We start from the raw sequence: 25190 nt of genomic DNA on the forward strand, positions 1-25190 counted from the left end.
CCTTTTATCATTATTACTCAATTCTGTCTGAAATCGAAACCGAAAGTTGATGATATTTTCTTCAAGTTAATCGAGTAACGTCCCCTATATTTTCTGAAAATCTACTTTTTCTTTTGGTTTTTATTGCATAGGAATACTTCATATAGTAAGGTACGCTTTGGTAGATTTATTTGTTGATTTGATAATTGTATATTCAGTGTTGTTAACTTCTGACGTGTAAAACTCAATTCGTATTAATTAATGTACAATTAGTGTTTTATCAAGAACATAATAACAATTTGCTTTAGATTCCGTGCATCATTCTTCAATTAGATAAAGAAAGAATTCTGCTTTACAGCGTTTAATTACATCTTGATATGTTAACAATTTACTTGTTTTTTTCATCGTCACTTTTATATTGTTTTATGTTAACCCATAATATGTTTAATTTATTATGGGGGTGCAAGACATCTGGAATAAAATACTCAGGGAATCATTATCATTCGAGTAAACAGATACTTTTATGATGGGTAGTCGAATAATATTTGATATATATTGTTATTGTTTCTTAATTTATTTATTAAACCTTTTCTGACATTAATCTGTGTTGTTTGCCATCTTTGGCCCTCTACTACAATCTATTGTATCACAGTACTTCTAGATCTACTGTATATAATCTACACAGTTTTCTCCTTGGTTGAAATAAAAATGTTATCTTATCAGGATGTCCTCTATTTGTTTTAACAGTTTAAATTGTTTTGATGATACTGTTTTTGTGTTCTCGGTACGTTCGTATATAAACTTTAAGCAGGTTTTTTTTGTAAACTGTCAATAAGATCAACTACATGTGTATCGCATAAAAGGTGATAACTCAACTCGTAACGCCAATTTGGACAAGTTCTTGTTGATTTGAATCTTGTTCTTGTTGAAGTAAAGTATGCCAATTAAGTATATGTTTTTATAATTAATAGAGCCGCACTGCGTGATTTTGGGCCTTCGGACATACACAAATTTGTTTGTTTTATTTCATGGGCGATTTAAATCAAATGACTTTAAAGGAAATAATACTGAAAAAATCATGGCTTCATCACTTTAATTACGCATTATGGTAGGGTGACTTTCAGCACTTTTGAAAACAGAGACCCGGACCCCCCTTTGCTACATTTCATGTTATATACCAAAATAACCGGGAAGGTCTGAAGTTTATCAGACTGCCGGCATAAATTGGCATAAATGGCGGCGAGCCGAGAAAATCCAAGATGGCCGACAAAGATGGCCGCCAAAATCTGAAAATCAGCTATGCTTTTTTTTGCCTTGTTAATAGAACTATTCATCTTATTTTTACATATTTTTCCATCTCATTTGCAAGAATAAAGATGGTTTATGTCTTTTCAGGATGTAACTTGGTAAAAATATAAAAGATTTACAATTTTTTCATAATAAATAGTGAAAATTTTGCCAGAATTTTGCATATGAGGGTACTATTTTAATTTGTATCTTTTTATTTATTGCACCCATTACCTATTTCTTAGATTAAAAGATAATTATAAACATTTATACATAATTTACAAACTTGTTTCCATCATCTACCACCAAGTCATAAATTGTCAAAAGCTGTTTTTGGGTGGGTGGGGTAAATTGAAGTGGATTAAAATTCGGACCAGGTGTGGATTTAGTTCAGATTATACTAGAGAGAACAGACTGTTAAGTTGCAAAACTGCCATCTATAATTATGTTTGATCAAAGCATATTAATTTAAGAATTTTATAATTAAAAGCCATTTATACAGGTAGGATCATTTTCAAAGATAAAATTTACATCAGCACCGTGGAAGTTGTTTCGGCGGGAAAATTTAAAAACATGTAAACAAAGGCATTTTTTTCAACATTTGACACTAAAGTGAGTATAATTATAATGAATATTAAACATTTATTCCTTCTTAAACATAGTAAGTGTATTTTGTCATGTATAAAATGTTAAAATATTTAAGAGATGGATGGATTGTTTATTTATGTGATCAGAAACTTGAAAAGTTGAATTGAGAGTGTCCTGGACTATTTGTTTTGATAATTTGCAATAATGTTATGAGTGAAAATGGTTCAAAAACATGTGTTTACATGTATGTTCACTATAAGACAGCTGAATAACTATAAATATTACAATATATGTTTGAAATGCAAATAAATCTATTCTATATATGAAAAACGGTGCAACTGTAAATTATATCCCTTCGAATATATCCACTGTATTTTCATTACTTCAAACATCAGACATTGTTTATAACCCAATCATATTAGCTCCCCCTACTGATCTTAACACTGTGTATACCACATTAGTCCGTACAAAAGAACAGATGGGTGCTTTAGGACAACATATTTGTCCAATTGTGTTTGATATGGGCTTATTGACAAAGGCCCTTGAAATGTCTGGGCCTGCCCGAGTGAGTTTGAGGGCGTTATACCTATTGAAAGTGGCATGCATTTCATGATGAGTATTTTTGGTGGGATAGGGCACATTTATGATGCGGGGTTAAAACAGTTGATGGTAGAGTCTGATGTTTTTGCAAAGTTGACAGCTGGTCATATATTGTATGGCAAAGACTTTGACCGAGCTTTGCGGGCTATTCTCATGATTGATGAATTGTTGAACAACAGATTTCTCTTTCAGCTAAGAGCATGGGCTGAACAAAAAAAGAAAGAGTTTCCTCACAATCTTTTTCAGAGGATTGCCTCTATGAAACAAAGTTCCGACTCTGATAGCAATGAATTTGATAGCATTTCAGGATTGATCGATTCTGAGATGATTCCTCTTATTGAGTTATTCAGATCTGAGGGAAGATCAATGTCACCATTGTTCAAATTTTGGGATGACTATCTCACTAATGTATCTTTGCCTATCAAAGTGTATTTCAGGATTGATCGATTCTGAGATGATTCCTCTTATTGAGTTATTCAGATCTGAGGGAAGATCAATGTCACCATTGTTCAAATTTTGGGATGACTATCTCACTAAGGTATCTTTGCCTATCAAAGTGTATCTATCTTCCTCGAGGCATGGTATTTGGAGTGCTCACCAGGATGCCAAACAGATGCTTTTGCCTTTTCTGTTTGCCTCAAATAGATCTATTTATGCCAGGTTCATGACTTACATGGTGTTGAAGATGAATCGAATTCCTGAACACCTAACAAAGAATTTCGATCAAGGTCAGTTTGTTGCTAAACTCACAAAAGGCACGTTCAATGCTGTCTGGATAGATTATGTGCTTGAAGTCACAGAAAATAAGGCACTCAAATCCTCTGGTGGTATTATAGGGTTAACACACAATGACAGTGCATTAACACGGTGGTTTTTATCGAGACCGTTAACCGCAAAGTATGCCATAGCATTTGCAAACCGCAGACAGACCACATCAACAAAACATCACACAGACACTCCATTCCATACAAATGCATACAATAGTGCAGTTAGTCAGATGTTGTCCCTTTTTGAGAATGAATCATTTATAGATCCGTTTTCTCTTTCGTCTCCCCCTGAAAAGATAGTGAACATTGCTACAGGAGTAGCAGCCCGACTTGAGGTGGATGAGAGCATTTTAAATTGTCATGATACAGGCAAACGATTGCTGCAAACCTTTGTTAGTGAGAGATTCATAGTTGAAGAAGACCAGTTAACAAAAAAGACATTCGTTGATCCAATGGCACGGGTTAAATTAAAAACCATGGCTCTGTCTAAGTCTGTTGTTCGAACGGCCACAAAATCGGTTCAGATGAATGGTGAGGAGTGGTATCTTCGGCTTTTTGGCCATTAATACATCCAAAAAGGCGCCTTTGCAACGGGTTTTATCATTTGAAAATGCCCCAGTCCCTCTTAGTTTGTTCACTGATGAAGGTTCCATAACAATGACAAAGAAATCCGACTTCCTAGACAAAATTGAAGGTCTTGTTAAAGATGAGGTTATTTACAGTATCCCAGCTGCTAATTGTATTGTCTTTGATGGGATGGCTATTGTCCAAATGCTTCAACCTTCATCAAATAGACAAATCACTTACTCGGAAATGGCTTCAGAGTTTTGGAGATGTGTATTAGCCAGCAGTTATGGTATCAAATACATCCATGTGGTTTTCGATAGGTATGTGACTAACAGTTTGAAGGCCCAAACGCGCCAAAAACGGGGTGAAACTCTTTCCCATGCGCCAGTTACAATTCAACCAAATATGCAGATCAGGGACTGGAAAAGTATACTGACCAGCACAAAGAGTAAATGTGAGTTGACTAAACTTTATACAGAACACCTTGCATTGCATGCCCATGATATTCTTGTCAATGGTGAGACATTGTTTGTTGCTGGTGGTATGGGTACAAAGGCTTTAAAAGTCACCGGTCTGTCAGTAGCATTTGTTGGTGGCCTAACATCCGACCAGGAGGAAGCAAATGTTCCACTGATATTTCATGTTGCACACGCATCTGATTTAGGTGCAAATACAATTGTTGTTGCTAGTCCGGACACCGACGTGTTTGTTCTCCTTGTACATCATTTTGATCAGTTGAGAGTTGAAAAGATATTTTTCAAAACGGGTCGTAAAGTGGCGTATTCTGATCGAACAAGGTATATTCCAGTTCATTCCGCAGTTGAATCTCTTCAGCCAGAAGTAACACAAATATTGTTACCGGTATTTTGTATCACGGGCTGTGATACATGTTCTTCATTATTTGGTATTGGTAAAAAGAGAGCTTTCAAAGTCATGACCAAATCGGCAGAGCAAGTCAGTGATCTTGCAGACCTTGGGGCTCAGTCCACACTTTTACCTCAGACAAAGGCAGCAGCTGTTGTTTTTGTTGGCTTGTTGTATGGTCAAAACAATTGTAAATCACTGAATGTTTTAAGAACAAATCTTGTTCTTGCAAAAAAAAAGTAAAACCAAGGAAACTTCCTCCAACCAATGACAGTTTCATGCTCCACTTGCTTCGATGTATGTACCAATTGTTGATGTGGAGAGGTGCATTATCCCCAACACCATTGGCTAATCCAGTGGACTATGGTTATACTGTTGATCCACATTCAGGATTTTTTATTCCTCAGATGATGACACAGGCTGCAGCTGCCCCTGAATTGCTAAGTGATTTGGTTTGTAGTTGCTGTAATTCATGCAAAGATGATTGTGTTTGTTGTTCGAATGAGCAACCTTGTACCGAAGCGTGCGATTGTAAGGGGTGCTTGACAAACACAAGTTCATGTCAGAACTTGTTTACTGAACTCGCAGATGTTGAGTTAGAAGATTGCTAAATTAGCTTTATGATTTTATTAGTTCCCAGAAGTGTTATTAAGATGCACTTCCATATACTCATATGCAAAATGGTAAAAATTATTTGTATGTGCCTACTGTTATTTTGTCAAAGATATCAAATATTAGCAACCACCTTGGAAGTCATTATGTTATCCATCATTGATTTAATGAAGTTAATTCATTTTGAAAAATGATATAATTGTTTAAATATCACTATTTTGTTATTTGTTCATTAATAAACTTTCATCTACTTATACACTTTTTAATACTATTATAAATATAATCATGAAAAATTGTCCATGTTGCCAGTAATCCAACCTAAAGGTCAGCCATTTTGGATAATTTTAGCTCGCCACTGTTTATTCAAATTTATGCTTTCACCCTGATAGTCATGCTTTGATACAACATAATTGCAGGTGTCAGTTGCATGCAACCTAGCAGTTTTTTCCTCATAATGAAACTTTAAGAAAATTCTCATTTTTTGGTCCGGTTTTCAGAACCGCTTCAATTTACCCCACCCACCTGAAACAGCTTTTGGTTGGATAAAAATTGGTTAAAACTCATATAAAAACATATTTATTTATGTATAAGTAATAAAAATTATCTTATAATACAAGAAAAGGTTACTAAATGCAATTATTCAAAAGATATATGTTAGAATTCCACACTCCCTTGCAAAATTTGGGCATTTTTTTATATATTTTTTTGTATAAAAGTTATATTTTCCCCTTTTTCCCCCTATGTCATCACTAAAAAGCATAAACTATGATCATTCTTACAGTTTAGGTGAAAAATAATGTTGAAACGAGATGAAAAGGTCGATTAACAAGGCAAAAAAGAGCAAATTTGATTTTTAGATTTTGGCGGCCATCTTTGTCGGCCATCTTGGATTTTCTCGGCTTGCCGCCATTTATGCTAATTTATGCCGGCAGTCTGATAAACTTCAGACCTTTCCGGTCGTTTTGGTATATAACATGATATGTAGCAAAGGGGGGTCCGGGTTACCCCTTTTAATAGTGGCCTTTTGAGATGAAAGTGAGACCATGTAGTACGCATTTCGAATACATAAATTGACGTCAAGCACATGACGTCATAGCGAAAGTACATAATTTAAATGACGTGCAACATTTAATTATCAATACTACAACTAGTGAATAATTTTAGTTGTTTTATATGAATGTAGTCAATATAAGCCGGTACGAAATTTATGGTTGCTGTGGAAACAATAGTAAACTAATGGTCATAAATCTGAGAGAAAATTATGTGCCAATTCTTTAAAAGCAGTTTGTTAAAGTGTTTTTTGTATTGATTAAATCATTTGAAATATTTATGTCCGCCCTAATTCACACGATGCGGCTCAATTTTAATCATAACAATATTTTAAAATTGTTCTCAGTTGAGACTGGATACATTTATTTTCGTGATTTTTGGGCCTGGGCCCGTATTTACAAACGATCATAAGTCTGATTTCTGATTTAGTCTCAGAAAGATAATTTTATTTCGAAACTTGAATGGAAATATTTAGAACTCTTACTTGTGACTATTTTTAAACATGGAAGTTGGGCTAAATCATCGACTTCGATGGTGTCCGTCTTGTTCACCTATGACGCAATTGAAAAACGAACTATATTTTTAACAATCTTAAGACACTTGTTTCCTAAAAAAATATTAATTAAAATGTTTTAAATAGTGTTTTTTTAATCCGTGCCTTTAACGTCTTTGACAAGTTGGCGAGTATTTGACGACTAACTATGCATATGCATCCCTTCAGAACTGCAGTAAATCATGGATCGACTTGTGCCCTTTCCTTTCAACATTGCCTTTGATATTAGATATCCAGGTAGCATTATATAGAATCGTTTTCATAATACAATAATAACCTCAGGGCCAAGCTCCGTATTCAAACAGTCAAATATAAACCCTGTTTAAAATAAAAACACATGGTAACGCGATACACAAACTTAAACATTTGAACAAACACGACAAACAGACCATACACACATCACCATATCTTTTTCGTTTGACAATTTAATATACCTTACTCCAGGTTTAAATTCGAACTGCATATTTCTTATAAAGGCAAATGTAAAAGCATTGTAACTCTTTGTACCATTGGAAATAAAACAGTTCTTGTTGAGTTTATGGTAAAGTACACTTTTAGATAAAGAGGCTTCATATATACATACATGATAAAAAATATTTTTGTGCATTGTATATACCATGTTATGAAATTGAATTAAAATTGTTTTATTTAATACGGACCATGTGGCTTAAATGTATTCGCCAAGTAAACGTTTATTTTGCTACTCACTATGCATCTTAAACGTTTCAGAATGGCGGGAAAACTGACCAAAGAACACATGAACCTACTAGAAAGCATGATCGGCTGTGGGCCGAAGAGCTTTAAACTGCTATACAGCATCACAAGGGACGGATGCAGCGCCGCCGAGTTTCACCGGAAGTGTGATAACCAAGGACCAACCGTGACGGTTCTCTACAACCCGCAGGGCTCTGTGTACGGTGGATACGCGGGCCTTAGTTGGAAGACTGATGGGGGTCACGCCAAGGATGACACCGCATTCATCTTTCAGCTTATGTTCTCGGGAAAACGTGTTGTGAACACATTTCGACCAAATGATGCATCGAAAGCATTGTACTTCGGTTCTAATCGCAGTGCCTTGTTTGGTAATCTAGATTTCGAACCATTTTTCGGAACTATTTCAATGGATAAAGACGGGACATTTCCTCTTAATGGCAATCTTGCATTAGGAACATATCAAAACAGTAACAACGTATCTAACGACGCCATCAACAACGGGAGCATGGTTGTCACGGAGATGGAAGTGTACGCTGTTTCCGGTGAGGCATTTTTGTTATGAAATATTGTAGTGTACAACTTTAATAATTTTGTTTACATAGTATGTATTTGTTAAAACAATTATTAGTATAAACGGGGCGTAAATGATTTATTGCTTTCTCAATAACGTTATTTATTTTGAAATATATTTTTGAGTATAACATTCCTATTTGTTCACTTTTGTACGCATTGTCTTATTCAGTTTTAAATTATCGTCATAATGTTAATATGCCAATGTCTACAAACAAAAACAATTTTTAAATGTGTATTTTGCTACCAGCAGATGACGCTCGAACCTCAACGCCCAAGCAAAAAACATGGCGAAAAACACCAGCTCTTAATGAAGAGGTATGCTTTAACTGAAATAAATGTACACAACAGTGATCAATACCTATGTAATAAAATGTATTCGGTTTATGGGTTTTATTAAAAAGAGGGTCTTATTGCTTTATTATACTACATAAGATCTAGCTAGGCCTTAAAGGGGTTAGACGCCCAGATGGTCCAAAAATGGGCGAGTACATTATTTTCTCAAAACAAGCCTAGAACTGTCAATGCCAGTTTCTAGGAGGCCGATAATACATCACTTAACATGGTTGATAAAAGACAACCATGTTGCTGTCTCATCTGTGTTTCCCCGTTTCGAATAGCGCATAGCAGTTGACCAGTTTCAATCATGTATGTTTATGAGTACATATAAGTGTGCCGACGCTATTTTTAAATTACTTGGTTCAACGTGGTAGACAACCCTTGTAAGTTTCGAATTGGAACAATGCGCACCAACCTCGAAAGATGCATGTGTCGTAATCATGGTGATAATGAGTAAATAAGATTCAATGCGTTGTACCAATAATGTCAATTATATGTAAGTTTTTGACAATTTTCTTTTCTTCTTGCACTTGTATCATCTGGTATCTAGTCCCTTTAATGTTTGTTGTGGTTGTAATTAAGTATTGAAACGGGCGCATTCTTGTTTCGTTATGTTTATTTAATATACCGAGTTACGTTGCAATTGTCATATTTCAGTACTTGTCTAAGATGACAGAAGAGCTTGCGGCATTAACTCCACCAAAAGGAAGTGGAGTCACCGATTTCCGGTTACTAATTGCTGGTCCAATTGGTGCGGGAAAATCCAGTTTCGTTAATACTGTCATGTCAGCTTTTGCCGGTAGAGTAATGCATAAGGCTGTTGTCGGTGGCTCAGAAAATGGCCTTACCAATAAAGTGAGTTTCTTATCATCCAACTTTATATGTTGCTAATCATTTTACTGGCGTAGTGCATATGCCATGTATCGAATGACATTGACCGACTTCTTACTACTCCGAGTCAATTACTACTGTAACTCCAGGAAAATATAAACGCTTGCGATTGTTGTTAAAGAAATAAATCCTAATACAAACTCAAGGTTTGGAGTGGTCTAATGGTTTAGGTGTCCGGTCCGTCTTTTGCCAAAGAGAGATTAAGCTCCTCTATGGTTACTTTCTCGTACCATCTCAAAATAGCCACAATGATCATTTTTTACCCACAGGAAACGGGATTGACCTATACCTTTTCGTCAAAATGGAGCTAAAGGAAACTTGTATATACTAATCAAATAAAAACTGTTTTCATCCTTTGTATTTGGCTTCTATAATGTACTTGTTCAGTTGATATTGTGTTTATCATTTCCAGTACATGTCTTACCCAGTGCGTCAGGGAGACGGACCTTGTCTCCACTTCCGGTTATGCGATACACCAGGTATTGGAGAACATTCGGCGATGGACGTTGTAAACCTGCACTTTCTTTTAGACGGTCACATACCAAATTCATTTCAGGTAACCATTTGAACATATGAACACACGCGTTATTTTTCTTTATTTAAACCAACCTATATTTGCATTGTTATTAAAAAGTCACAGTTTAGTCGTTTATGTCCTGTCTTCTTTTCGCTATGCAGTCGTTTTTGACTTGTCATTGTTCACAGTGTTGTCGTTAATGGCATGTCCTTCGTTCTCAGTGTTGTCGTTTATGTCCTGGTTCGTCGTTTACATTTTTGTCTTTAATGTCCTGTCTTTTGTCCGCATTGTAGCAATTTATGTCCTAGTTCATCGTTCACAGTGTTGTCGTTTACGTGTTAGCGTTTATGTCATGGAATTTTGTCCACAATGTAAACATTAATGTCTTGGACCTTCGTCCAGAGTGTAGTCGTTAATGTCCTGGACATTTATCCAGAATGTAATAGGTATAAGCCGTTTTTGTCGTCCTGGCCCTTCGTCCAAAGTGTAGTCGTTAAAGTCATCCTTTCCCTTCGTCAAAAGTGTAGTTGTTAAAGTCATCCTGGCCCTTCGTCCATAGTGTAGACGTTAATGTCGTCCTGACTCTTAGTCCACAGTGTAATTGTGCACGTCCTGGCCTTTTGTCCACAGTTAAGTATTTTATGTCATGGCTCTTTGTCCACAGTTTAGTTGCTTCGCCTACAGTGTAGTCGGTAATATTTTGGACCTTCATCCAGAGTGTAATGGTTATTTTCCTCGTCCTTTATTCACACTGAAGTCGTTTATGTCCTTGACCTTCGTCCACAGTGAAGGTGTTTCTGTGTCCTGGTCCTTCGTCAACAATATAATAATTTGTCTACTGGCCCTTCGTCCACAGTGAAGTCGTTTATGTCGTCCTTGCCTATCATCTACAGTGTAGGCGTTAATAATCTGGCCCTTCGACCACAGTGTAGTCGTTTATGTCGTCAGTGTGCTTGTGAATGTCCTGGCCCTTCGTCCACATTTTAATATTTTTGTCATGGCTCTTTGTCCACAGTGTAGTCGTTAATGACCTGGTCCTTCGTCCACAATGAAGTCGTAAATGTCCTGGACCTTCGTCCATAGTGTTGTCGTTTATGTCCTGGCTCTTCGTCCACAAAGAAATCATTTATATTCATCGTCTACAGTGAAGTCGTTAACGTCCTGGACCTTCGTCCATAGTGTAGTCACTAATGTCCTGGACCTTCGCCCGCATTAAAGTCGTAAATCGCCTGGATTTGTATTCAGAGTATAGTAGCTAATATCCTGGACCTTCATCTACAGTTTAATCGTTTATTTCCTGGCCTTTCGCCCACAATGTAGTCAATATCCTGGACCTTTATCTAGAGTGTTGTCGTAAATGTCCTGGACCTTCGTTCACAGTGAAGTAGTAAATATGTTGGATATTCATCCATAGTGGAGTCAATACTGGACCTTTGTCCACAGTGAATTCGTTAATGTCCTGTGCCTTCGACCACAGGGAAGTTATTTGTGTATCGCCCCTTTATCCACAGTATAGTCGTTTATGTCGTCCTGGCCCTTCGTCCACAGTGAAGTCGTAATTGTCCTGGCCCTTCGTCCACAATGTAGTATTAAATGTCCTTTACCCTCGTCCACATTGCAGTCGTTGATGTCCTAGCCCTTCGTCCATATTGTAGTCGTTAATGTCCTGGCCCTTTGTCCACAGTGCAGTCGTAAATGTGCTGGCCTTTCGTCAACATCGTCAACAATGCAGACGTTTATGTCCTGGACATTCGTTAACAGTATATTCGTAAATGTTCTAGACCTTCATTGTTACATTGTTATCGTGAATGTGATGGCCCTTCGTTCACATTGTAGCCGTTAATGTTATGGCCTTTTGTCCACAGTATAGTCGTTTATGTGTTAGGCCTTCTTCTACAGTGTAGTAATTATTGTACAAGTCTCTTCGTCCACAGTGTAGTAGTTCGGCCCTTCGTCCACATGGTTGTAATTTATAACCTAGACCGTATTGTACAGTGTAGTCGTTAAATCCTGGACTTTCGTCCACAGTGAAGTCGTTAATGTCCTGGACCTACTCACAGTGAAGTCCGTTAATGTCCTGGACCTACTCACAGGAAAGTCCGTTAATGTCCTGGACCTACAAACAGTGAAGTCCGTTAATGTCCTGGACCTACTCACAGTGAAGTCCGTTAATGTCCTGGACCTACTCACAGTGAAGTCCGTTAATGTCAAGGACCTTCGTCTACAGTGTAGTTAATAATGTCTAAAACCTTTGTCCTCAGTGTAGTTGTTAATGTCCTGGCCCTTCGTCTACAGTGTAGTCGTTAATGTCCTGGACCTTCCTCCACAGTGTAGTTAGTATTGTCTAGAACCTTTGTCCTCAGTGTAGTTGTTAATGTTCTTGACCTTCTTCCACAGTGTGGTCGTTAATGCCCTGGACCTTCAAACACAGTGAAGTCGTTAATATCCTGGCCCTTAGTTCACAGTGTAGTAATTTATGTCCTGGCCTTTCATCCCAAGTTTAATAGTTTATGTCGTCCTGGCCCTACGTCCACAGGGAAGTGGTTAATGTCCTGGCCTTTCGTTCACAGTGGAGTAATTCATGTCCTGGCCCTTTTTCCACAGTGAAGTCGTTCATGTCGTCCTGGCCCTTTGTCATTAGTGCAGTCGTTAATGTTTTGACCCTTCTTTCACAATGGAATAATCTTTGGCATTTGACCTTAGACCATAGTGTAGTAATTAATGTACTGGCTATTCGTCAACAGTTTAGTTGTTAATGTCCTGGCTCTACGTTCACAGTGTAGTTGTAATTGTTCTCCGTTGAGATATATATATATATATATAAATGTTACTATTTCCTCTAGTTCGTGTTGTCTGTATAGTGTTTACGTGTGTTTTAAATAACCATCGTATGTATAAGTATTAATGTATCGAATGACATTCCAGTTTTTTCCTTCCCACCATGTGAGCATCAAGACAGGTGGACTCATTCAACAGCCTACTCTATCGGACGAAGTTCACAGTGTTGCTTTTGTGTTAGATGCCTCAACCCTCAGCGATATGTCGCCAGCAGTCAAAATATGGCTGAATGACTGCAAGAGAATTGTACAAGAAAAAGGTATTTCTAATTTATACGATATAGTATACACTTGAAGAAATACATTATGCAGATGAAACTACGAGTTTTCGACCGTGGCTCTCTCTCGTACACGGTTTTATTTTCGACTTGGCTTGTCACGGTTTTTTTCATTATGGTATTTAATTATAATTTCTGTTTTGGATACAGATAGTATTTTTGAAATTTCATATCTTTGTATTGTGTATAATGATACGGTAAGTATTATGCTATTCCAGCGAATACCAGTTTGGCGTCACTGAAAGTAGCAAAGCTGTACCCTTAAAGTTCATCGAAACTTGTTTTATTTGTAACTGTTTTATGTCTTGTTCCAATATTCGTTTGTATGTTCTCGTCTTACTGTTAGGCCATTAAGTTTATAAAAGTTGTTGGGCATTTAGGCTTGGTCCTGTTGTTTTTACGGTTAATCTAGAATTATTGATACCAAATCAATACCGTAGTTCAAAGAACGATTAAATTCTACCTCAACATCACTTACGCTACTCATATCCAAGGCAGTATACTTAGCTTTATGTTATTAAGGTGAATGCTGTAAATTGTGTCTATTGTTGTCTAAAACAGGTGGACCACATCTAGTTTTGTCATAAACTGGTCATATAAGCAGTGAAACAGGTAGATCGGATTTATTGTTTCACTGCTAGATCGCATCTACTGTTGCTTTGAACTAGAAATATCAGCAGTGAAACAGGAATATCGCATCTATTGTTGCCTAGAACTAGAAATATCAGCAGTGAAACAGGAATTCCGCATCTATTTTTGCATTGAACAAGAAATATCAGCAGTGAAACAGGAATATCGCATCTATTGTTGCCTTGAACTAGAAATATCAGCAGTGAAACAGGAATATCGCATCTATTGTTGCCTTGAACTAGAAATATCAGCAGTGAAACAGGAATATCGCATCTATTGTTGCCTTGAACTAGAAATATCAGCAGTGAAACAGGAATATCGCATCTATTGTTGCCTTGAACTAGAAATATCAGCAGTGAAACAGGAATATCGCATCTATTGTTGACTTGATGTAGAAATATCAGCAGTGAAACAGGATTATCGCATCTATTGTTGCCTTGAACTAGAAATATCAGTAGTGAAACAGGCAGATTGCATCTATTGTTGCCTTGTACTACCTAATGTCGACAAAGTTAAAGCTTTCTCCATGATAACATTAATCCATCAATTAATCCAACAGTGAAACAGGAATATCTATTGTTTTCATTTACAAGTTATTTAAGCTACGAAGCAGGTAGATTGCATTGATGTTTGTTATATACTAGTAATAAAAGGGAATGTCGGTTAAAGGGACTCGTTTAGGTATTGAAGCGGTAAGATGTCGAAAAAAAATATTGTGAAGTGTTTGTTTCAATGATAAAACATCAAAGATTTAAATCAAAGCTGTATTGTTTCTAATTATTCTTTTTGCCGACAAGCGTTTGTAAGGTAATTAAAATTTGATTGTTTTAGGCTTGGTTTGTTGATGGATTAATGTTATCATGGAGAAAGCTTTAACTTTGTCGACATTAGGTAGTTAGTCGGAAGCAGTCAAATATCTTTCAAGTTCAAACCGTTGTTTCTTTTCTTTACCAATGCCGGGAGTGTTGCTTTTAAAACAAACTAGGAATTTAAGCCTCCATCCTTAATCTATTTTAACATGAATTTATATGATTTTGATTTTCAGGCATACCACTGGTGGTAATACTTACACAAATTGACAAACTTGACGAAGAAGTAGCAGACAATCTGGCAGACGCTTTCAGTCGTCCCGACGTCAAGCCACGGTAGACAAAGCCAGCGAGACGCTAAGTATTCCACCAAACCACGTATTTCCGTTGCAGAATTACCACACTGAGGTAGAAACAGACGTGTCAATACACTCACTTGCTCTTATGGCGCTTCAGAAGATGATTTTCATGGCCTCGGATTTCCTGGAGGGGCGCATGTTCAGCAGAGAAGAATGTCCAACGGAGCCGAACGAAGTAACCGAGTCTGATACTGCCTAGACTTTGAACAGAGGTTACCATACCCTAATCCAAGAAACTTAGTTCAATACACAAAACTAAGTATTATAGGGTAAGGTGATACACGATCAGTGATTTTTTTTTGTATTGATTAACTGCCCATGCCTTTTTGAGTCAGACAATAAGTCCTAAATTTTGGGAAAATCAGATTAACAAAATTAAGATAAGTTTAAAAAAATACTTCATTTACTCCATTGATAAACATTTTAAGAAATGTTTACTCGCATAAACATAATACACTTTTAGACCATTTCAGAATATGACTGAGTATGTTGATTTACAGATCTAGATGAATTATTTCAAATGACATGATTCCGTATATTTCGTAAATTCCAATATACTAAGTAAGCATAAAAGTAAAGGAGCACTAGGTTGCCTATGACTGTAAACGGAAATCCCGAATAGAAGACAGATGAAATGTTCTACAAACGGATTTGGTTTTTTGCCATAAATGGTACATCGTATTGATCATTTATCATGTATCGATTAAGCTATTTTAATGAGTGTGTGGTCTGTGTGTGGTGTTCATATATGTGTTTGTTGTATGTTTGTGTCTATAGTTCATTGTCATGTTTTACAGGTTTTATTTTGAATGTTTGACTACTTGGCTTGTCCCTGTAGTTTTTGCTGTATAATTGTTTCGTTGAAATGCCTTTAAACGTGTTTGCAGTTGTTTTTTCTCTTTTCGCCACATATAGCATCTGTATTTATTCTTGCAGTCGCTTTTGAACGAAAGTGAAATCGAACACTGCTTGTTTTGTTATCTAATTATTTCTGCTTAAATATATAATTTTTTTTTTTTAGTATATTGATTTTACAATGGAAACATCGTTTTATCAACGAAAATATAAATATGAACACACAAACGTTTTCATTTAACAATAAGACCTCCCAAACATAAACTGAATTAAAAAAATATCAGCTATGAGAAGAATTAATTTGGCGGAATTACACAATCACGTTGCTTTGCATTTAAAGGAACTATTTACAATTGGCAAATACTTTTGGAAAATAGTTCTAGGCCCAAATGCCAGTATTACAAATCGTTCGTTGTTGTTAAGCTCAATAACTGAAAAAGTATTGTCTTTGACTATGAACTAAGTCAAATTGTCTTTTGAAGCCAAATATTCGCACTCGAGCAAATAAAAAAATACTTTAAAAGCTCGTTTGGATAGCGAAATTGTTGTGACCCACGATATTGCCATAAAAGTACAACATAATCCGCCCAGTTTCCGAAAGTGCTGACGTTTTAAAGGGCTTCAATATTGCATATATTCTTAATCATCATCGAGGGTAATATTTGGTATAGTGGTATAATGTCCGCCACTCACCTAAGAGGTTGTGGGTTCGATCCCCTCCAGGGGTACATCCTCATTATCTTTAAAATATATTCACAAGTACTGGTTTCTTAGAAGGAAACGCACTCGAGCCTGATACCTCTATAAAACCTGTCACCTTTCGTCAAAATCGAGCTTAAAGAAATAAGTATGAAATTTAAAATAAAATTCATCGTTGTCTCAATTAAAACTGAAAGGTGCGAAAATGGAACGAATAATATATTGCTTTTCAATTGTTATCTTAATGTTTTGAACATCCGAAATAAATATCACACTCACAATATTTTAGTCACACGATTAGTAAAATAGCATTGTCATAAACAAGTGGGTACTGCGCTCAACAGCAATAATGGCATTGAATAACACTATAGCGTTATCTGCACGACTTGTCCACATGTTAAAGCTGCACTCTCACAGATAAAAGTTAAGTTTTTATATTAAAATGTACATAGAATACACACGAAAATACATAATAATGGGGATAAGACATGATTATGCGAGAATACACAGTTTTTGAAGAGTAAAGAAGAGTGCATTGAGAAGAAACTGTCGTACATACCTAAATAATGTAACAAATCAAAAAAAAACATCGCACGTGCATTGTATGCAAACTAATTAAACTAATTTAATCATCTTAATAATAAAAACGATACTAAAACATAGCTCTAACATTAAAGAAGTATCTAAAACTGCAGCCGCAACATAATGGTTTTTTCTTCAACTATTAAAGTACATATCTAACAAATATTAAAACAAAAGCAAATACAATGTATTCAAATTAACTAAATCAACTTAATTATGAAACCAATACTTTAACACAGCTTTATACTTTAACTAGTATCTAAAATTATAGCCAATACATTAAAGTTATATTTCTTCAAATATGTTAGTACATATCTTACAAATGTTAAAACAAACGCATTTTTAATGTATATAAATTAATTCAATCAAAATAATTATGAAAACGATGCTACAACATAGCTTTAACATTAAAAATGTATCTACAACTGTTGCCACAACATTATGTTTTTTTACATCAACTATTTTAGGTCATATGTAACAAATATTTAAACAAGCGCATGTGCAATGAATTCAAATTAATGACATCAACTAGATTATGGAAACGATGCTACAACATTGCTTTAACATTAAAACAAGTATCTAAAACTGTAGCCACAACATTATGTTTTATTTTACTTCAGATATTTTAGTACATATCTAACAAATGTTAAAACAAACGCATATGAAATGAATTCAAATTAAATCAACTAAATTATGAAAACAAGACTACAACACAGCTTTAACATGAAAGAAGTATACATAAAAACAAACGCATATGCAATGTATGCAAACAAAGTAAAGCAACAACTTAATCATGAAAACGAAACTAAAACAGCTTTTGTAAAACAAATGCATCTATTATCTCAGCAACAACATTCTGATAAGGGTTGTTTGCTCCTCTCCTTCAAGAGGATTAAATAAAACCCAAAACAACAACATTAATTAAGTCACAACCCTGCAAACCAAATACTTTCGAAATCTGATCAGCAAACTTACTTTAAAGTTAATTTGAAATGTAATATTTTCCGTCACGCATACTTTAAAATACATCACGTTTTTCCCTATATTACAAAATGTACATTGCTCTATTTCTATTGGTCAGAAAACATATCACTCCACATGTTTGTGAACAAACAAGAAATGCTTTATTTGCAATATTCTAGCAAGGAAAAAGTGTAATTTCATTCTTATTCTAACGATGAAAGCGTGGTATTGTGTCTTGGTGTTTTGATTAGAAACATTTTTAGACGTTCGAAACTTAATGTGTTCAAACAGGAAATAATGTCATGAGCCTATAACAATTTTTTTTTTCACTTTTTGAAGGGAAAATAATTCTCTATTTTTGCTATTTTTCACTGCAAAACGCCTTTTATAAAAAGAGTCTGACACTCGTCATGATATAAAATGACTCGTCCCTAAAATATGTAAGTTAGTTCGCAAAAGGCTCGCTTTCTCACATATTGCTTGACCTCTGTGAATAACATTGTCTATCGTATAACAGCACACACACACACACACACACACACACACACACACACACACAAGACAACATATACAACTTAAAAGATTTTTAAAGCTTCTACAAAACAATCAGGTTGCTTAGAAACCATGTCATTGATCTCGGTAACGGTTGATGGTGTGGTTAAAACGATACCTTCAACACACTTTTCTTTCTAGAAATAAATACCATATTATGTATTTTAGGCTGAACTAATAAACAATAGTTTCCTGATTTTGTGGACGGTTTGTAATGGAAAGACAAAACATCCAGAAATAACAATTTTTTAAGCTTTTTGTTTTCATTGTTAATTGTTACTGTCGCTTCATCTGTAAAAAAAACTATCTACGCAGAATCAGATTCTGTCACGGCTGAATCCGCTTGATTTTCTTTGCTACTGGAAGTGCGTACGTCCAAAACATCCGATGCCAAGAGCACCAACTTCCGAAGCGCCATAAGAGAAAGAGCATTAACAGGCATTTCTGTTTCCACCTCGCGGTAGTAGTTTTTAACCGGAAACACGTGATTTGGTGGAATACCCAGCGCCTCGCTGACCTTTTCTACAGCTTGGTTGACCTCTGGACGCTTAAATACGTCAGTTAGGTTGTCTGCAATATCTTCGTGAAGTTTGTCGATTTTGGTCAAAATAACCACGAAAGGTATGGCTAAAATTAGAATCATCGTAGTTTACCGATCTTAATTAAGAAAGGAAAAACAATTCTAACATATCAATTTATTTAATTCACGTCTGAACATGTGATAGAATCAACATCTATACAGACTGTTTACTCAACTGAAAAATATGGTCATACCTTTTTCTAATATCAATCTTTTGCAAAAGTTGAGCAAAGACGTGTCTGTTAAAGACATTCCATTGACGGTGGAGGCGTCCAGCACAAGAGCTACGCTGTGAATTTCTTGTGCTAGTGCAGGTTTCGAAATATAGCCAACAGTCTTTGCGCTCATATGTCGCGACGGTGAAAACTGAAGCATAAAAATGATATGCAAGAGTGATTTAAGATTGAAGAATCGAAAATAACAGTTGTTTAGTTAGTGTTAGCTTGTTTGAAGATCCTCAAGATAAAAGTAGATTGGAAAGCAGATAGTTTGAAAAATAAACACTTCCTTTTGAACCTTGATTATATCAAACAAAGTTTAAGATCACGGAAATAGTGATTTAACATTTAAAAAAATGTAAATCTGCAGAAAAAAATTCTGTCCAAGCTTAAAAGCAGTATGCCTTATCGGTTACAAATGAAAACGACATTGTAAAGCTTCATTTCATTTCCAGGTTACTAAGTTGAATTATCTATGTTGTAAATCACTAATACAGAACTCATTTTTCCAAACAAAAAGAAAAAATCAAAACTAGGATCTAAACTACCTCAAATGATGGCGGTATATGTCCGTCCAAAAGAAAGTGCAAATTGATTGCATCCATCGCAGAAGTCTCCCCAAGGCCAGGTGTGTCACAAAGATGGAATTGCAGAAGCGAACCGTTCGTCTCGCGTACTTGATAAGGTATGAACTGAAGTTGATAAATGTGTGTATACATTAAATATATTGACATATATGCATTGAATGGATGAGCGAGCTGTTCACGTAAGGTGTAAATCTATATATTATTATACATTGACTCCTTTAAATCAGTAAAGGGTAATTACTTTTGTTTGTTTGAACATTTTGTTGTACCTGTTTGGTAAGCCCAGTTTCCGAAGTACCAACAGGAGACGTGTGCATGACCCTCCTGGAGAAAGCGGACATGGCAGTATTGATAAAGCTTGATTTTCCGGCACCGATATGACCAATCAACAGCAACCGAAAGTCTGTGACGTCAGTTCTAGTCTTCGGTCTGACTTCTCTGATTTCCTGGCGGAGGGATTCAACTGTCTGCAAAATAAACGTTACACACATACTATTTAAGATAACAAAACCTTTTTATTCAAATGAATGACTGTTTTGTAAAGATTCTACAATGGTTAGTGCTTCCGAAAGATTTCTCGTTCAGAGTATATTTGAATGTTAATACATTTTGATAATCTGACTTCATCCTTTGTTTGAATTGAATGTTCATATATATTTCCTGAATAAAGAAATATATCAATAATTAAATCAAAAAGTACTATTATTAAGACATATACATAAAAGAACATACTATCATAAATCGACATAACACGATACACATATTTTCATATACCATTAGTCGACAAATGGCGACTAGCTTATCGCAATTGACTCATTCTCTTAAAACGTTTAACTGTTGTCTTTCATACAGTTCCACCAACTATCAAAACTGTACCTCATCAGTTAATTCCAAAGTGTTTCTCCAAATATATCCTGAACATTGCGATTCTCTGGCGCGAATAAAAGCTTTCGTTTCTGGATGTAGTTTAACAACTGTAGATAAAGTTAGTAATGTCAACACATAATTTAATAAGTTGAAAATAGAAATGTTTTCGACAGCAATAAGTCATTATTTGGTCGCCTTTGCACAGTTGCGAAATAAATACCACCACGTTATAATGTTTTTCGGGGTTTAAAACAATTGAAACAATGATGAACAGAAAACATTGATAATTAGTTTAAATTAATAACAAGATGAACGAGCATTAATTGAAGCTAAATAGAAAATAGTGCTTACCGTTGACAGAGTAAACCTCAATCTCAGTAGCCCTCATATGTCCGTTGTTAATATGGCGGCTCGGAACACCTTTGTCTTCGAAGTAATTTCCTAGATCTACTTTTCCATTTAGATCGAAATATCCGTCAACAAACATAGCTACTTCCCCGGTAAATGTTAGTAAATCTGGGTTACCAAAACAAGGACCGTCTTTGGCTTCAAATCGCAACGCCTTTGATGCGTCTTTGGATCGAAACGTGTTTGAAACACGTCTTCCAGAGAACATCAATTGAAAGATAAACGCTCTCTCATCTTTCATGTATCCCCCATTTTTCTGCCAACTGATACCCGCATACCCTCCGTACACGGATCCCTCTTGGTTATAGAGAACCGTTACGGTGGGTCCCTGGTTGTCGCATTTCCGGTGGAATTCGTGGGCACTACATTCGTTCCGTGTGATGCTGTATATGAGTTTAAAAGTCTTTGGTCCAGAATCGATCCAAGTCTCGAGCTGATCCTTCTGATCTTCAGTTAGCCGTCCCGCCATTCTAAATCCAACATGATTTAGGGCGCATACTGCCTCTCACACGTGTATTTTGAGATGCAACAATCAAACTTATTCCGGTTAACACTAATCACTGCTTCAAATTTTGAAACGAATTTGGAATACCATCTGTAATTATGATAAATTTAATTTGCCCTAAAACTGTAAACCAAAAGTCCTTAGTTTTTGTGGTCATGGCCTTAGTGACCACTTCGACATTAAAATTAATATAAATATCTGTATGGCAATGGCAAAGATCAGGAAGTAAATTAACATCAATTTGATCGAAACGTTTTCAGTACAAAAAAAACCATGCCAAGATGTACCCAGACGAAAGGTGGCCCCAAAACATACAGCCTACATGCAGAATACTCTCAAATATTTTAATAACAACCAGAATTCTCACCTAAACATGCGTCTAGTTGAAGAAATTTGTTCAAGTTTCAGAAAGTATCCCAAAAAGATTCAAAACAGTGTTCCGGTCAATTCATTTGTACAACAAAAATTCCATTTTTTATACTATTGTATTTAATAATGCTATCAACCTTATTCATATATCATGAATTACCTATCAATAACTCACAAACACAAAAGCCTTTACTTGTGAAATAATGTGTAAACTCAAAATAATAAAAAATACATGCTGTCCTTACATTACACTTTTACACCTTCACCACGGCTGCTTTATGAATAATTCAGCCGAACCAAAAACATACGCCCCGTCGTGTTTAAGCAGCTTTAAGCTGTCATTTTCTTTTATAATGTTTTTTTTAGAAGTTGTATTCACGAATGAAGTCGACGGCCACCCCGCTTTGCAATATTCACAACTCCAATTTAATGGTGTACGCAATACAATAACTGCAAGTTTTCTTCAACTTTAAACTTAAGCTACCGTCTGCTCTGACAACATTTTACACTGGCTACAGCTCGGTAAATTTGATATATTGCATGAATTTAAACCCAGATGTTTGCGAGACAAATACTGAATGTGTAAAGGTGAAGAAAACTTGAAGTTAGTATATGCCTATTTTCTAAATGTAAGTTGTACTTGACCTGCTTAAGTACTAGCCAACGTAAACAGAAGAGCTTGCATCATTATCACGGTCCCTAATTTGTTATCAAGAGTATAATTGTCTGAGCTAGTCCGGTTTCCACTAATCACTGCTGTAAATGTTAAAATAATATCCTTTAAACGAATATGTAATACCATCTGAAATTATGATAAATTTGATTTGCCCTTAAACTGCAAACCAAAAGTCCTACGTTCTTTATTTTCCGGTTAAGGCCTTAGTGACACCTTCGACATTTAAATTGGTTTTATTATCGGTATGGCAATGGTTAGTACGACCGACATGCGACACACCGAATTCGCGAATTTTCTCGTCAACTCTTGAATATTATGTTTCATTGATGTTTTTGTCCTGAAGTCATGAACATTTTAAGCCACTTCTTGCAATCTATTATCCATACAAAGAGTAGAACTGTAGGAAAACAACAACATGTAATCAGTTCCGATTCAATTTCATTTTGAGGGATTGCAGCCTCAGGTCGTAACTTTTGATCCACTGTGCGTAAGATTGTCCAAGAAACAAACATTTATAGAGCCGAAATGATGTTTACATGGGTCGGAGTGTGGTCCTTCCCCCTGAAGAATGTCTTTTTAGTCTAAAATGGTGCAATCTGGTGCATTTTGTTCACATAATGTTTCCGATAATGAAATAATACAGTTTGCTTGGACAAATTTTGGTGGAAAGGGGCGTTGCTAGTTGTGAAAACAAATGTCCAATTGAAGATTATTGCTCAATAATATATATATTTAAAACTAACTATCTAAAGTCGAATTCTGTTCTTGTCCTTACACATCGTTTTTCATTATCGTCATGAATAAATAAATATTTGTAAAACGAAAATGTTGGCATGCACAGGCATGTTCGATGTCAAACTGTAAAAAAATATTAAAGCAATGTGTTAATAATGTATCTTGTTTCAGTTAGTCTGGCTTCAGTTCCTATTGTGCTTTGAAAAAAATAATATTGCCACCATTTATATCAGAACAAGCAAAATTTGCGATCATTTCGACTACAAAACGACTTGATCCAAACAAAAACACATACACACAAATCACGCAAACACGTCTTATAATATATAATATACCTCTCCTTAAAACCAACGATAATAACAGTATTTGAATACACAATCTAAAAACAAATGTACAACAAAGAGTAATGAAATAAAAACCGAAAGTCGAAATCAACAAATATTCAGTTAAAAGAGTAATACTCCCTGAAACTCTTCTTTTGCTTTCGTTTTATTTAAATCAAAGTGGTGCTTTATTATATTGATTTCGGTCGTGCTTACATATATATGTTCATCAGTTGAGAAATACTATACTCAAGTCGTTCGTGATTTCTGGCCCAATTTCTTTACGTACCAACAACTCACAAATGGGCATCCATGATTTCACAAACGGACACAGAATATCTTCTATAGATGGGAATTAACTCTTGCCTAGGTGTCATATGACCTCGAAATGCCTAAATTTATATCAGGAAGTAAATCAACTTCAATTTGATCGAAACGTTTTCAGAACAAAAAACATTCCAAAAAAGTACCCAAACGAAAGATTGCACCAAAAACATGCAGCCTACATGCAGATTACCCTCCAATCAGCAGTCTAACATGAACATGCATCTATCTGAAGATATTTGTTCAAGTTTTAGAAAGGATCCCAAAAAAGTTCAACACAGCGATTCGGTCAATTCATTTGCACAACAAAATACCATTATTTTTTTATTATTGTATTTAATAAGACCATCAACCTTATTTCTATTCAATAATTACCTTTCAATAAATCACGAACACAAAAGCCTTTATTTTTAAAATAATGTGTAAACTTAAAAATCAAAACATAAATGTTGTGGTTACATTACACTATTACACCTTCACTACGGCTGTTTTATGGATATTTTAGCCAGACCGAAAAACGGAAGCCCCGTCGTATTAAAGCAGCTTTTAGCTTTCCTTTCCTTTGAAAATGTTATTTCCTGTAGTTGTATTTACCAATAAAGTCGGGGGACACAGGTATTACGGCCACAAAGCTTTGCCATATTCACCACTCCAATTAAACGGTTAGTCAAAAAAATAATTAATTTTCTTCAACTTAAAATATTCAGCATACCGTCTTCTCTAACAACATTTTACACTAACTACAGCTCGTTCAATGTAATATAATGCATGAATTGAAACACAGAAGTTAACGAGACAAATGCTGAACATTTTAAGGTAAAGAGGACTTGCAGTTACTGTATTGATTTTTTCTTCATGTTAATGTTACTTGATCTGCTTCAGTATACGTCAAAGTTAAAAGAAGAGCTTGCGTCAATAATTCCACCAAGACGATTTGTAATAACAAACTTCCGGTTTCTATTTTGTATCCGGTCATCCCCCCTTTGGCCGACAGATGTTAACAAAACGCTCACGATGGTTGTCTTACATAAATACCTTGGAGATAAGATCATTAGAAAACTAACATTTAAGATAGAAGTAGTTCTAAAAGTCACAATCTAAATGATGCTGACTAATAAAAGGTTCCATAAATGAAT

At 35.5% G+C, this 25190-nt stretch overlaps 2 protein-coding genes across 6 annotated transcripts; one reads left to right on the plus strand and one right to left on the minus strand.

Annotated features, from left to right (window-relative positions):
• Positions 1-127: 127 nt before the first annotated feature.
• LOC128222054 (interferon-induced protein 44-like) lies at positions 128-15872 on the plus strand. Of its 3 annotated transcripts, none has more exons than XM_052930819.1 (7): positions 128-150; positions 7597-8123; positions 8402-8469; positions 9148-9345; positions 9794-9937; positions 12824-12995; positions 14689-15872. In XM_052930819.1, the coding sequence occupies exons 2-7, from the start codon at positions 7598-7600 to the stop codon at positions 14790-14792; spliced, it is 1212 nt and encodes a 403-aa protein (XP_052786779.1). In that variant the 5' UTR covers positions 128-150; position 7597; the 3' UTR covers positions 14793-15872. The 3 variants fall into 3 exon arrangements, with proteins under 3 accessions (XP_052786779.1, XP_052786780.1, XP_052786781.1); XM_052930820.1 differs by having other exon boundaries at positions 8405-8469; positions 14689-15870; XM_052930821.1 differs by lacking the exon at positions 14689-15872 and adding an exon at positions 13575-13652.
• Positions 15873-15943: 71 nt separating this feature from the next.
• On the minus strand, positions 15944-24506 carry LOC128222053 (interferon-induced protein 44-like). 3 transcript variants are annotated; one of them, XM_052930817.1, is made up of 7 exons: positions 24430-24506; positions 21066-21685; positions 20724-20821; positions 20117-20314; positions 19809-19952; positions 19237-19408; positions 15944-19089 (listed from the first exon to the last, which is right to left on the minus strand). In XM_052930817.1, exons 2-7 carry the CDS (start codon positions 21589-21591, stop codon positions 18770-18772), a joined length of 1458 nt encoding a protein of 485 aa, XP_052786777.1. In that variant the 5' UTR covers positions 21592-21685; positions 24430-24506; the 3' UTR covers positions 15944-18769. The 3 variants fall into 3 exon arrangements, with proteins under 3 accessions (XP_052786777.1, XP_052786776.1, XP_052786778.1); XM_052930816.1 differs by having other exon boundaries at positions 21066-21717; XM_052930818.1 differs by having other exon boundaries at positions 21066-21592; positions 24430-24498.
• Positions 24507-25190: the final 684 nt, after the last annotated feature.

Source organism: Mya arenaria, chromosome 16 (assembly GCF_026914265.1).
Source record: "Mya arenaria isolate MELC-2E11 chromosome 16, ASM2691426v1".
NCBI lineage: Eukaryota > Metazoa > Mollusca > Bivalvia > Myida > Myidae > Mya > Mya arenaria.